Below are 12,076 nucleotides of genomic sequence, written 5' to 3' on the forward strand. Positions count from 1 at the left end.
GCTGCTGTTGCTGTTGCTGTTGCTGTTGTTGTTGTTGTTGTTGTTGTTGTTGTTGTTGTTGTTGCTGCTGCTGTTGCTGTTGCTGCTGTTGTTGCTGCTGTTGTTGTTGTTGCTGCTGTTGCTGCTGCTGCTGTTGCTATTGTTGTTGTTGCTGCTATTGTGGTGCGCCTCCTCCACCCTCCGGTGGAGGAATGGCGCAAGGAGTAGGCGCGACGCCGTGGTGCGTTGTCCCGCAGCGCTGGCACATGGGCGTGGCCCAACTTCGACCATCTTCATTGCATCTTTGAGCCGGCGCTGCAGCGCTGCCGAGCGGCCGAGCGCTTCTGGTTCGAGGTGAATGAGGTGCCGCCGCGGGGGACGAAGCCGCATCAGCGAGGGTGCTGGCGCTCTGGGAAGAGTACGACCTCGCGTTTGTGCTCTGCAACTCACACATGGAGCACCACCTCGGCACAGGCAAGTCCGCCTCCGGTGATGGCGAGTAGAACTCCATTGATTCAGTTTAAGTTTAAGTTTTAGATCTAGTCTAGGTTAAGTTTGAGTTTGAACTATGTTTATGTGGTGTGGTATGTGAGGAACTATGTTTTATTTGCTTGTATGAACTATGTTTATGTGGAACTCCAATGATTTTTAAGATGGTGCGAACTAGTAGTTTGAAAATCGAGTAAGAACTCCAGTGACGTTTACGGGATCCATTCCGCCGACCTGTCCCCCATTCCGCAATTTTTTTTACAGGATAGCGTAAACATACAGGACGGCGATTTGTGGGGTCTGCTAGAGTTGCTGTAAAATTGAATAATTTTAAATGGTATCCTATGGAATGATGATGAAAGTTCAACAAATATGTCCACACAAGAAACCTTTCCAGAGTCCCAAACACATCTTACATAAATTTCAAGAAATATGTCCACACAGCAAATTTTTCCAAGCCCAAACACATTTTACATGCACACAATACATAACACTTCTTCTGTGTGTAATATCCCATGGGGACTATCGATGCCACACTAACCGAGAAGCCATTGCATATAAGGGCAATTTCATATATTGTCATTTTACCACTTCAGTGAAATACGTATCACACAACATATGATTCAGAATCACCCTTTCTCTGAAGGGGGAGTGTCGGTGTCAAAACCGGCGGATCTCGGGTAGGGGGTCCCGAACTGTGCGTCTAGGCGGATGGTAACAGGAGATGAGGGACACGATGTTTTTACCCAGGTTCGGGCCCTCTTGATGGAGGTAAAACCCTACGTCCTGCTTGATTAATATTGATGATGTGGGTTACAAGAGTAGATCTACCACGAGATCAAGGAGGCTAAAACCTAGAAGCTAGCCTATGGTATGATTGTTGTTTGTCCTATGGACTAAAGCCATCCGGTTTATATAGACACCGGAGAGGGCTAGGATTACACAGAGTCGGTTACAATGGTAGGAGATCTACATATCCGTATCGCCAAGCTTGCCTTCCACGCCAAGGAAAATCCCATCCGGACACGGGACGAAGTCTTCAATCTTGTATCTTCATAGTCTTGGAGTCCGGCCGATGATGGTAGTTCGGCTATCCGGACACCCCCTAGTCCGGGACTCCCTCAGTATCCCCTGAACCAGGCTTCAATGACGACGAGTCCGGCGCGCATATTGTCTTCGGCATTGCAAGGTGGGTTCCTCCTCCGAATAATTTATAGAAGATCGTGAACACCAGGATAGTGTCCGGCTCTGCAAAAATAAATTCCACATACCACCGTAGAGAGAATAATATTACACCAGATCAATCTGCTGACGTATTCTGCGGCGTGACGTCACACCACTTCCAAGCCTTTACTCGAATTGTTTTTATTGTTCCACCTCAGCGCGTTTAGCGAGGCGGTTTCCTTGGCACGTCTTGTCGAAGCAGAGATAGTGTTCCCCTTATTCCGGGATTCCCATCAATACGGACGTGGGTAACCCAACCGCGCTCGTTGCCACGCCCCCTCCATCGAAGGCGGGTTCCAAACAGTCACGGGGACGGCTCTTGGTATTCTTCCTCTTTATAATGAGACCAAGGCCCGTTCTTTTTATTCAATCCTCTATCGAATCCGCCCCTCTCCCTGAGTTCCAACACCCAGGGCTCCGAATTCAGGTACCTTCGATCCTCGACAATGTCCGGTCCTGATCTACGAGGCCGGTGGATGCCCTCCTCCGTCACAGAGGAGGACGTGCTAAAGCTGAGAGATGCCAGGTACTTAACCTACGAGATTTCGCATAGGCTGCCTGCCCGAGGGCAAGTTATCCCAACTCCCGAGCCTGGCGAGATCGTCGTGTTCATGTCTCACTTCCGTCGGGGTTTAGGCTTCCCGACGGATCCCTTCATGAGGGTGCTCATGTTTTACTATGGGCTGGAATTCCACGACCTGGCTCCGGAGTCCATCCTCCATATCTCATCATTCATTGTCGTCTGTGAAGCCTTCCTCCGCACTACCCCTCACTTCGGCTTATGGCTCAAAACCTTCAACGTGGAGCCGAAGATAATTGAGGGGCGTCAGGCAGAGTGCGGCGGGGCGGTTATAAGCAAGAGGGCCGAAGCTCCATGGCCCAAGGGCTCTTTCCAAGAGGAGCTCGGCTTGTGGCAACAGGAGTGGTTTTATATCACCGCTCCCCGGGGCAGCAGGCAGAAGCCGCCGCCCGTCTTTCGCTCGGGCCCTCCGCAGCAGCTGACGTCATGGATCAACAAGGGGCGTGACTGGGGGCCGCCCAAAGACGTCCCCCTGTTGCAGGACTGGATTCGAGTCCTCCAAGAAAGGGAGATCAATCTGGTCGCAGTGGTGCAGGTCATGTTGATCCGGCGCCTACTGCCCTGCAAACGTCGCCCCCTCCGTCTGTGGGAATTTAATCCGGAGGGGCCGCGAGCTCTTCAACACTTCATGGGTTTGACTCCCATGGAGATGTATAAATTGTTCTTCGGATCGCAAGAGACGCATACGGAATTGACCGAGGACGCTGGCCTAAGCTGCAATCGCCCGGATACTCAAGTAAGTAGCCCTGTGTCCGGACACACCATCCATTTATTTATCGTGAGCTTGCCTTTTAACCAGCTATCCCCGGACAAGAGTGGATAGCGCAAGCACAATTGATACGGTGTCCAGCCCCCCTCCCTGAGACCACGCAGGATCCCGTGTTAATCAAAATGTTGGAGGTTGCACCTTCGAATGAGGGCGAAGGGGGGCACGGGGAAACTGTCACCTCTGCCAAGGAGGCATTTAGTAAGGGAGGAACCGAGAGTCCCTCCTTCCAGGGGGAGAAGAGGAACGCTTCCGAAGACCCGGAGGCCAAGGCCTCAAAGCGGGGAAAGAAATCTGTACCGGAAGGTCCTGCGCCAGAAAGTGCCCCGGCCGTACTGTCTCCTCGGAGGAATCAGCCCTCTAACGAGCCGTAAGTGAAAAGGGGGATTTTAATATTATCAGACACCCCTGCTTAATGTATAAAGGTAACGAAGTTTTTACCTTGTAGTTCGGACCCCAGCCCATCTCAGCACAACTCATCTTCGGGAGACCTTCGTCCGGAGATGATGGAAAGCGAAACGCCTTCATCTGCCACCTCGTCGTGCGGGGCGGACGACCCTGAGGTGTCGTCGCGGAGGGTCTCCCCGAATCCGGCGGGATCGGAGAGTTCGGCGCCCATTGGAGTACGGCCGGTGGAGCTGCAAGATTTGCTTAAGAGGGCGTCCATCTCAGAAGATCACCGCACATTAATGGGTGATGTGATTGAGAGGATCTCGTCCGCCGAAACCGGGTTGTATGAGGCCGTCGGAAGTTTACTGACGGGATTTGAGGTACGCAAAAAATGACATACCTGTTGACAGTTTTGCACATGAAGTGCGCCCTGTATAGATAGTAGCCCCCAAGACTTGGTATGTTGTCGAAAACGACAGCGTGCCTAGGATCGTAATCTCGGTTATTAACTGTCGCCTTTCCCATGCAGGTGGCGGAACATTCGGTGGCCAGCCGGACTAATGAATTTGCCGAGCTGAAGAAGCAACTCGACGCTGCAGATGCGGACATCTCGCTGGTCAATAGACGACTTGATGAGTCACAAGGTATGTGGTTGCCCCGCGGTTGGTTAGTAAGGGAGCTGACGCCCATTCCTTACAAATTGTATGCTTAGATGCAGATGGTGCTGCTGCTGTGGAGGACCTTCGAGCAGAACTTGCTCGGGCCAAGGAGCAAGCCAAAAAGAGCGAGGCGGCTGCCTTGAAGGTAGCGGAAGGGCTAGAAGCCGAGAAGGCTGCTCACTGCGAAGCAGGGAGGAGATGGCTGGAGTGGCCATGAAATTAAGAGTTGCTACCGGCCGCCTGGAAGTTCTTGAAGGAGAACGCCGAGCGGAGCAAGAGGACCTGAAGAAGGCCAATGCCGAGGCCAAGGATGCCCGTAGTGCGATGCGGGCTATGAAGGAGGAACTGCGTCAGGTCGGAGACATTGTGGCTGGAAAGCCCTTTATGCTGCGTAGGAAGTTCACGGATCCGAAGTATGCTCAGCTGGGCCGATTGTACGGTGCGGAGGATCCTTATTTGGACTTGGCGGCGAGTGCGGCTGACGCAGTCGTGCACTTTTGAAGCCAGGAGGATCATGAAATGGAAGAGCTTTTCTGGTCTCAATTCCATAGTCCGGAGCGTCCACTTCCGTTGAGTGATCGGCTGGTTGAGTGGGCTGAGCTGAATAGATTGTCCGGACTGGCCATGACGGATTTGGTAACTCATCTGTGGCTGAAAAGGCCCAAGCCGAAGAGTTATTTTGGCTTGTTGCAGCAATTCCTTGGGGCAGTGCCGCATATTAAGGCGATGAAGCGGTCGGCATGCATAGAAGGTGCGCGGATGGCTCTCGCCCGTGGTAAAACATACTGGGCGGAGATGGATGCCACCGCTGTTGCATCCCGGGGTTCGGACAGAAGCCGATTCCCCACCGAGCATTACTTTGAGGAAGTCCTGCAGGGCGCTCGTATAATAGAGTCGTAGTGCTCGAAAGATGTTATGTTTGAATGACATGTATGATTTCTAAGATCATGTTTATAATGCAATGACTTTTTATACTTGTGTGTTCAAGTATTGAACTATCTCCTGTGCGGCCGTATATGTATGTATAATCTGAAAGATGGCAGTCTTTGGCTTCAGCCCCCACGCACATGGTGCGGGGGTGTTTGCAAAAAGAAAAACGCCTTTTCACACTTAATCCAACGTCTTGGTCCTTTTAAGGAGGTGATAGCATAGCAAACTAGGCAACCGGACTATAATGCTTTATCACTTTCACTTAGCCATAGGAGCTCGAATGTGGGGCTACTATATAGCCCCTGATGGCACCGCGCTTCTCCGAACTTGGGGCGCGTATGTGCCTGACCGGGAAGCGGTCCTTCGTCAAAGCGGAGGAATTCTAAACATTCCAATGGTCGATCGAGTGGTTGACCAGTCTCTCGCTATATCATGACAGTCAGTTTTCGGCTTTCTCTACTGAGGTGCTCTCCCGGCCGAACCGGGGCACAATCGCAGTAGTTCTCCTGGTGCCGCGTTAGCCGATGATACAGAACGTAAGGCAGCAAAACACAGGAGCCGGGCAAACCCAACATTTGACCAAAGACATGATTCGGAGCTGATGCATATAAGGCCTAACTCGAGACGCCGAACACTCCCTGAGGTGTTCGGTCTTTATGATATCAGGCAGAATAAAGCCCTAAGCCCCTAGTGTCCAGGTACAGGCGGGAACTTCTGACACGGCCGATGCCAAAACGCCAGCCTCCTCCTCGGCTCTGGTAGGAAACCGGGGGATGTGTATCAACAAGAGACAGTGAGAAAGGTTTACGCAGGGTCTTAATCTGAAAAGAATCCTTGCAACGGGTCCCTACTGCACGTCTGCGCCTGTGTCTCCGTTGTGCTGTATCCTGGACGGGTGTAGCACGTGCTTCATCTGTAAAAGAGAAGGACTTAGTTTCTAAGAAATATCATGCAAAAAGTGTATCAAAATAAAGTATAATTTGGAAGATGAAGAAAGTTGAGCTTTATTAGCTTTCATCATTTATGCGCGCGGCTCCCTAAAAAAAGGGGTATGCGGCTGGGAAGCCCCTTGTTAAGTTACGCCGGACTCGTCTAACCATGTCCTAGGTCTAGATGACCTGTTTTTAGGGGCTTTGACCTGCAAGGTCGGAATAATGTGTGGCTGTCTAGGCAGCCGCACATTCTCCGTGGTCGAGAGACACCTGGAGTTTTAAGAATATGCCACGTGGACCGGGCATTTTTAAGCATAAGAGACGCGTAATGTGGTATTGCATTAAAGCGGGCGAAAGCTGCACGCCCCAGTAGTGCTTAAGGGCTACTGCTAAATGGGGCGATGGAGGGTGAGATTTTCGCGACGGAGGTTGTCGGATGAACCGAACACGACCCCTAGTGGTACAGAGCCTGTAAAATTTGCTGAAAAGGCCTGGCGTCACTCCTTTGAAGGAAGTGCTTGCTATAGCGAATTTTGGTGGGTTCTATCCCCAGTCTGTGGACGGTGTCCTGGTATAGCAGGGGCCGCGCTGCGTGTTATCACGTGAAGTGAGTTCACTGTTTTGACTTCTAATGGGAAAGTCTTTTGGTTTCCGGAGCGCTGCTTTTGGGTTTCGTCACTTTCACTTGGTGTGTCGAGCCCTTTGTGTTCGGCGTTAAGTCGGCCGGACTACTTGAAGACCCAACAATCTCTGTGGGTATGGTTTACAGGCTTCCCGGAGGTACCGTGTATTTGACACAGTCTATCCAGGATCTTGTTGAGGTTGGATAGCTAGTCACTGTTATCATTTAAGGGCAGTGTTTTGTTGTTCGGCCGAGAGCTTTTGAATCCGGCGTTGACCGTCGTACTATTTGGGCCATTCTCCTTATTCCGGCGCTGATCTTTTTTGCGTCGTGATTTCCCATTTCCATCCCTGATTTCGGATGTACTCGGGTCGCTGGTGCTGCATCTAGCCAACCAGCTGTCTTCCCCCGCGCAAAAGCGGGTCATGAGACTTGTTAGTGCGGCCATTGTTCTTGGTTTTTCCTGGCCGAGATGTCTGGCGAGCCATTCATCTCGGACATTGTGTTTGAAGGCTGCTAAGGCTTCAGCGTCCGGACAGTCGACTATTTGGTTCTTTTTAGTGAGGAACATGTTCCAGAATTTGCGTGCTGATTCTCCGGGCTGTTGAGTTATGTGACTTAAATCATCTGCATCCGGAGGCCGGACATAAGTCCCCTGAAAATTTGCTCGAAACGCATCCTCAAGCTCTTCCCAACTCCCAATCATATTTTCTAGGAGGCTTTTAAGCCAATGCCGGGCCGGCCCTTTGAGCTTGAGGGGAAGGTATTTTATGGCATGGAGATCGTCTCCTCTTGCCATGTGTATGTGTAGGATATAATCCTCAATCCAGACTCCGGGGTCTGTTGTTCCGTCGTATGCCTCTATGTTTATGGGTTTAAATCCCGCTGGAAATCCATGATCCAGTACTTCGTCGGTAAAACATAGTGGGTGTGCGGCGCCCCTGTATTTGGGTGTGCCGTTGTCTTCAAATGCTCGGCTGGTTGTGTTACTTCCTGGAGTCTTCCTTTTTGGCCCATAGATAGACCTGGCCGGGTTATCCTTTTTCTGAAGATCTTTATGCTGATCATGTGCCGGCTTGTGTGTGGCGCCCCGTGTTGCTCTTAGCCTGTCATCTGGTCGTCTATCCGGCCAGGCGGCCCCTTTCTTTTTTGACTGCGGGGGCTCGAAGGCCTCCTCGTCAAATTCGGGCAACAACTTGCGCTTCGGGTAGCTCTTTGTCTGGTGACTAGTGCCATATTTATTTGCGGTGTTGAGTACTTTGCTCCATCTTATTCTGAGTGTGTCTTCCGCTGTTTTGAGCTTCCGCTTTTGCTTCTTCAAACTTCTTGCAGTGGCGACGAGCCTGTTATGGAGATTCATATGCTCTGGTGATGTGAGATCATCTTCGCCGGGGATGGGTTGCTTGTCCGGTTCATGTCCGGCTGGCTGCTTGTTGACGTGTGCGTCGTCCACTGCTTCGCCCTGCTCTAGGGCCGGGTCCATATGGGTACCATTTCTGTCGATGCCGGTCTTCGGGCGGTGCTTGCGTCGCCGCTTTGTTTGTCTGTTGGGGGAGTTGTCCTTCGCCACGTCCCGTTTTTCTTCATTGTCGCTTCCTTTTGGTGTATCCACCATGCATATGTTGTGGGATGGGGTGGCTTTCCTGCGCTCGTTAGGCGCTGGTTCTTGGTCGTCCCCGGCATCGTCGTCCATATTGTCGATGTCCACGGAGTCGTAGTCTAGCCTGTCAGTTAAATCGTCCATAGCGGCTACCAAGTGGGTGGTGGGTGGGCTTTGAATTTCTTCGTTGTCCGCATCCCAGCCGTCCTAACCACAATCTGGCCAGGTCTCTCCTGATAACGAGAGGTATTTTAGCGAACTCAAGATGTCGCCGAAAGGTGGGAGTTGAGAGATGTCCGCTACGGTGAACTCCATGATCGGCGCCCAGTCGGATTCGATCGGGGCGGGCGCGGGAGGTTCGGAGTCCGGCGAGGAGTCCGGCACCTTCGAGTCACGAGCTTTATGAGGGACGAAGTCAGTGTTCGGCTCTATCGCCGTAGAGGTTGCAGCCCCCGAGGCGGTGTCTAGGCATCCATCCTCGATCTGCGGGGCTGGCTCCGAATTGAAGATCGGAGTGGTTTCGAGTGCGGCCTCCAGAGTACTGTTCGGCGGCAGAGCTAAATCATGCCCGACGTGACAGTGTGGCACGCTCGGCTGTGGCTCGAATCCGTCGAAGATCAAGTCCCCGCGGATGTCAGCCGTGAAGTCCAAACTTCCAAATCTGACCTGACGGCCCGGGGCGTAACTTTCGACCTGCTCTAGATGGCCAAGCGAATTGGCCCGCAGTGCAAAGCCGCCGAATACGAAGATCCGGGGAGGAAGGTCTCACCCTGGACGGCGTCGTTGATGATGATCGAAGAAGCCATCGAGCCTATCGGTGATGACACAGAGGAACTCTCAATGAAAGCACCAATGTCGGTGTCAAAACCGGCGGATCTCGGGTAGGGGTCCCGAACTGTGCTTCTAGGCAGATGGTAACAGGAGACGAGGGACACGATGTTTTTACCCAGGTTCGGGCCCTCTTGATGGAGGTAAAACCCTACGTCCTGCTTGATTAATATTGATGATGTGGGTTACAAGAGTAGATCTACCACGAGATCAAGGAGGCTAAACCCTAGAAGCTATGCTATGGTATGATTGTTGTTTGTCCTATGGACTAAAGCCATCCGGTTTATATAGACACCGGAGAGGGCTAGGGTTACACAGAGTCGGTTACAATGGTAGGAGATCTACATATCCGTATCGCCAAGCTTGCCTTCCACGCCAAGGAAAGTCCCATCCGGACACGGGACGAAGTCTTCAATCTTGTATCTTCATAGTCTTGGAGTCCGGCCGATGATGGTAGTTCGGCTATCCGGACACCCCCTAGTCTGGGACTCCCTCAGGGAGCATCATCAACATTGCTACCCGAGGTCTTCTCAGTTCCAAGCATCACCTTTGCTGGTTGTACTTGAACTCTTCATGGATTCTTCATTTCACGCACTCTTGGGAACATCGTCACCCCAAGGACCAGTCAGCTCTTGAGCTTCATATGGCAAGTCGCATCCATGTCCATAGACCATGCTGGTACATTCTGAAGCAACTTCTTCATATGGTGGAGCCCTAACAATAAGGACAAATATTCAGTCGATAACTGTTAAGGTTAGAAGTTATAACTCAAGACATAAAGTTACTGTTATCTGTATGATAGAACATCACAACTACATTTGGTCTGTCAACCAATTTGATGACACAAGGTGCTAACTTCGTTTTGTTGGCTGCCTTTTCTGACAACTAGTTAGTGTGTGCACATATTATGAAGCACTACACAAATATACCGACGTGATGAGATATTGGCATCTAGCTAGTATTGGAGACACATATAACATTTCTCAAATAGGATAACATGGTGATTAAACTTTGATACGATGCTAATCACAATGCGCACATCATAACATGACATACTAGTCTCTAACTATCTAGCAGTACCGGGGACATATTTAACATTTCTCAACTAGCGCGTGTCAAATATTTTCCGAAGTATTGCTATGGAGTAACATCTCAAGAAGCAACACACCCATAGAAACAAGGCAAATGTTATAACATCTTAAACCCCACTAATCCTCATCTACCAAACTACAAAAGCCAAAGGCCCGGGGCAGCAAGGGATATGTCACAACAAGAACATATCCAAACGAGCACTAAACTAGTTGCTAGTTATTTTCCACACAGAGAATACATTGTCACACTTCAGCGGGGCTAGTGGCTTTCAGGATGATAACCCTTACGTGTTCGTTATGGCATGGCTGACACATTCGAAGGAGTTTACAAAGTCCTCATCCTTAGTAACATTGGACCCACTGTTGATAAATTGTCGTGCCTGATCTACTATTTTCTCCTCCCCTAACGCACCCCGAGGACCTGCAGCCTCACTAGGCTTCGATGATCGATCCTTGTGCTCACCTCGAGGCACAGGAGTGTAGAAGCTCACAATGGGAATCAAATTAGCAAAGCCATGGTCATCACATACCTTTCTGGTCCGCTCTGATTGTAGTTCAATCGTGAAGAGTCTAGCTACTGTGGTCACCAAAATGACATTTGCTCCCTCGGCAAAGCCCAGAACTTGAACTCTAGTCTCTGCATCCACAAGAGCACCAATTGGGAGCAAATTGACCATGTAGATGACTCGGCTCAACACCCATCGTGCATTAGTGCTATCACTCACCTCCCTAGCCCACAATCTCAGATGTGAACCCATGACTTCGTTAACACCCAGTCCACCATCCTCTGCCAGCATAATGTTATATCGGTCGTCGCCATAGTTCCACAAATAGTTTGGTGGGTTAAACACAGTCAAGTTGTGCCGTGCCAAATCATACTCTAGGATGAACCCGTCATCAGCCATGAAGTAAAGCTGAGACCACTCAACGAGCACGCTAGAAAAAAATGTAAAGCACATGTGCCAGCGGTGGTGCAAAGAGGTTAGCTCACCCCAGGTGCCTGTCTCCGACGAGAATACACAGGCCCACATGGCATCTTCATCATCGTCACTGTCTTCATCTTCAACAGAGAGGACAAACAACACCCGAAAATGCCCCCCTAAGCAGTCGCGGTGGTCGCACCCATCCACTCCGCAGAATACGGCTGCGGTCGTGTGCACCACATTCGCATATATGTCATTGTAAGCCACGGGCATTGGTATATGTTGTTGGGCACTCGTGACTGGTTCCCACATGAGAAGCTCTTGAGTATCCTGTCCCTCGGAGTCGGAGAGGAAGAGGGCGCGTCTGTGGCGGTAGTCGAGGGCCCTGGACAACCGACGATCCGAAGCAGCGAGGGAGAAGGACGATGCGGTGGTGGGGATGAAGTCGGGGATGTGCTCCTCGTCTGAGTCGTGAAGGAAGCCAATCACGGGAGGTGACTGGTGGAGCTCATGGAGGCGACGATGAAAGCCGGGGCGAGAAACGGCGTAGCCCCAGGCTTTACAGACGAGGGAGGCGCGGAAGAGGCAGGCTGGGTCATCGGGTGGAAGGCGGAGGAGGATCTCTTCGAAGAGCTCTTCCGGGAGCGTCGACGACTCTACTGCCATGGTGGTCGTAGTCTAGATCTGGATCTGGGTGGTCGCATGGAAGGGTTGAGTGCGATGGTGTGTATAGGTTGTGGGTACATCCAATTAGTAGTATAGTTGGGATATGAGTTAATTGTGGGGATTGCGTGTGTGAGAGTGGCGTATAGTTGGGGCTAAAACAATGATGACTTTCCTATTTAACATGAAAATTATTATCTTCCCCATTTTACACCGGGCCTAAATTCACACACAATATGACACTATCGTCCATATTTCCGCTCGAGATCGCTGCCCCCTAGGTACCCGACCACTAGCGCCTTGTCCGTTCTAGAGTTGTGTTGCCCTCGGCCACGCTCCATCGTACGAGCTCTCCCACCACCCATCCAAACCCAAGCTAGCCACCATGTCTAAACTTGAG

General features: G+C 51.1%; 1 protein-coding gene across 1 annotated transcript; it reads right to left on the reverse strand.

Moving 5' to 3' along the window:
* Positions 1-10,374: 10,374 nt before the first annotated feature.
* On the reverse strand, positions 10,375-11,774 carry LOC123115237 (uncharacterized). The gene has a single exon (XM_044536452.1). The coding sequence runs from the start codon at positions 11,677-11,679 to the stop codon at positions 10,375-10,377; it is 1,305 nt and encodes a 434-aa protein (XP_044392387.1). The 5' UTR covers positions 11,680-11,774.
* Positions 11,775-12,076: the final 302 nt, after the last annotated feature.

The sequence above is a fragment of the Triticum aestivum genome, chromosome 5B, assembly GCF_018294505.1.
Source record: "Triticum aestivum cultivar Chinese Spring chromosome 5B, IWGSC CS RefSeq v2.1, whole genome shotgun sequence".
Classification (NCBI taxonomy): domain Eukaryota; kingdom Viridiplantae; phylum Streptophyta; class Magnoliopsida; order Poales; family Poaceae; genus Triticum; species Triticum aestivum.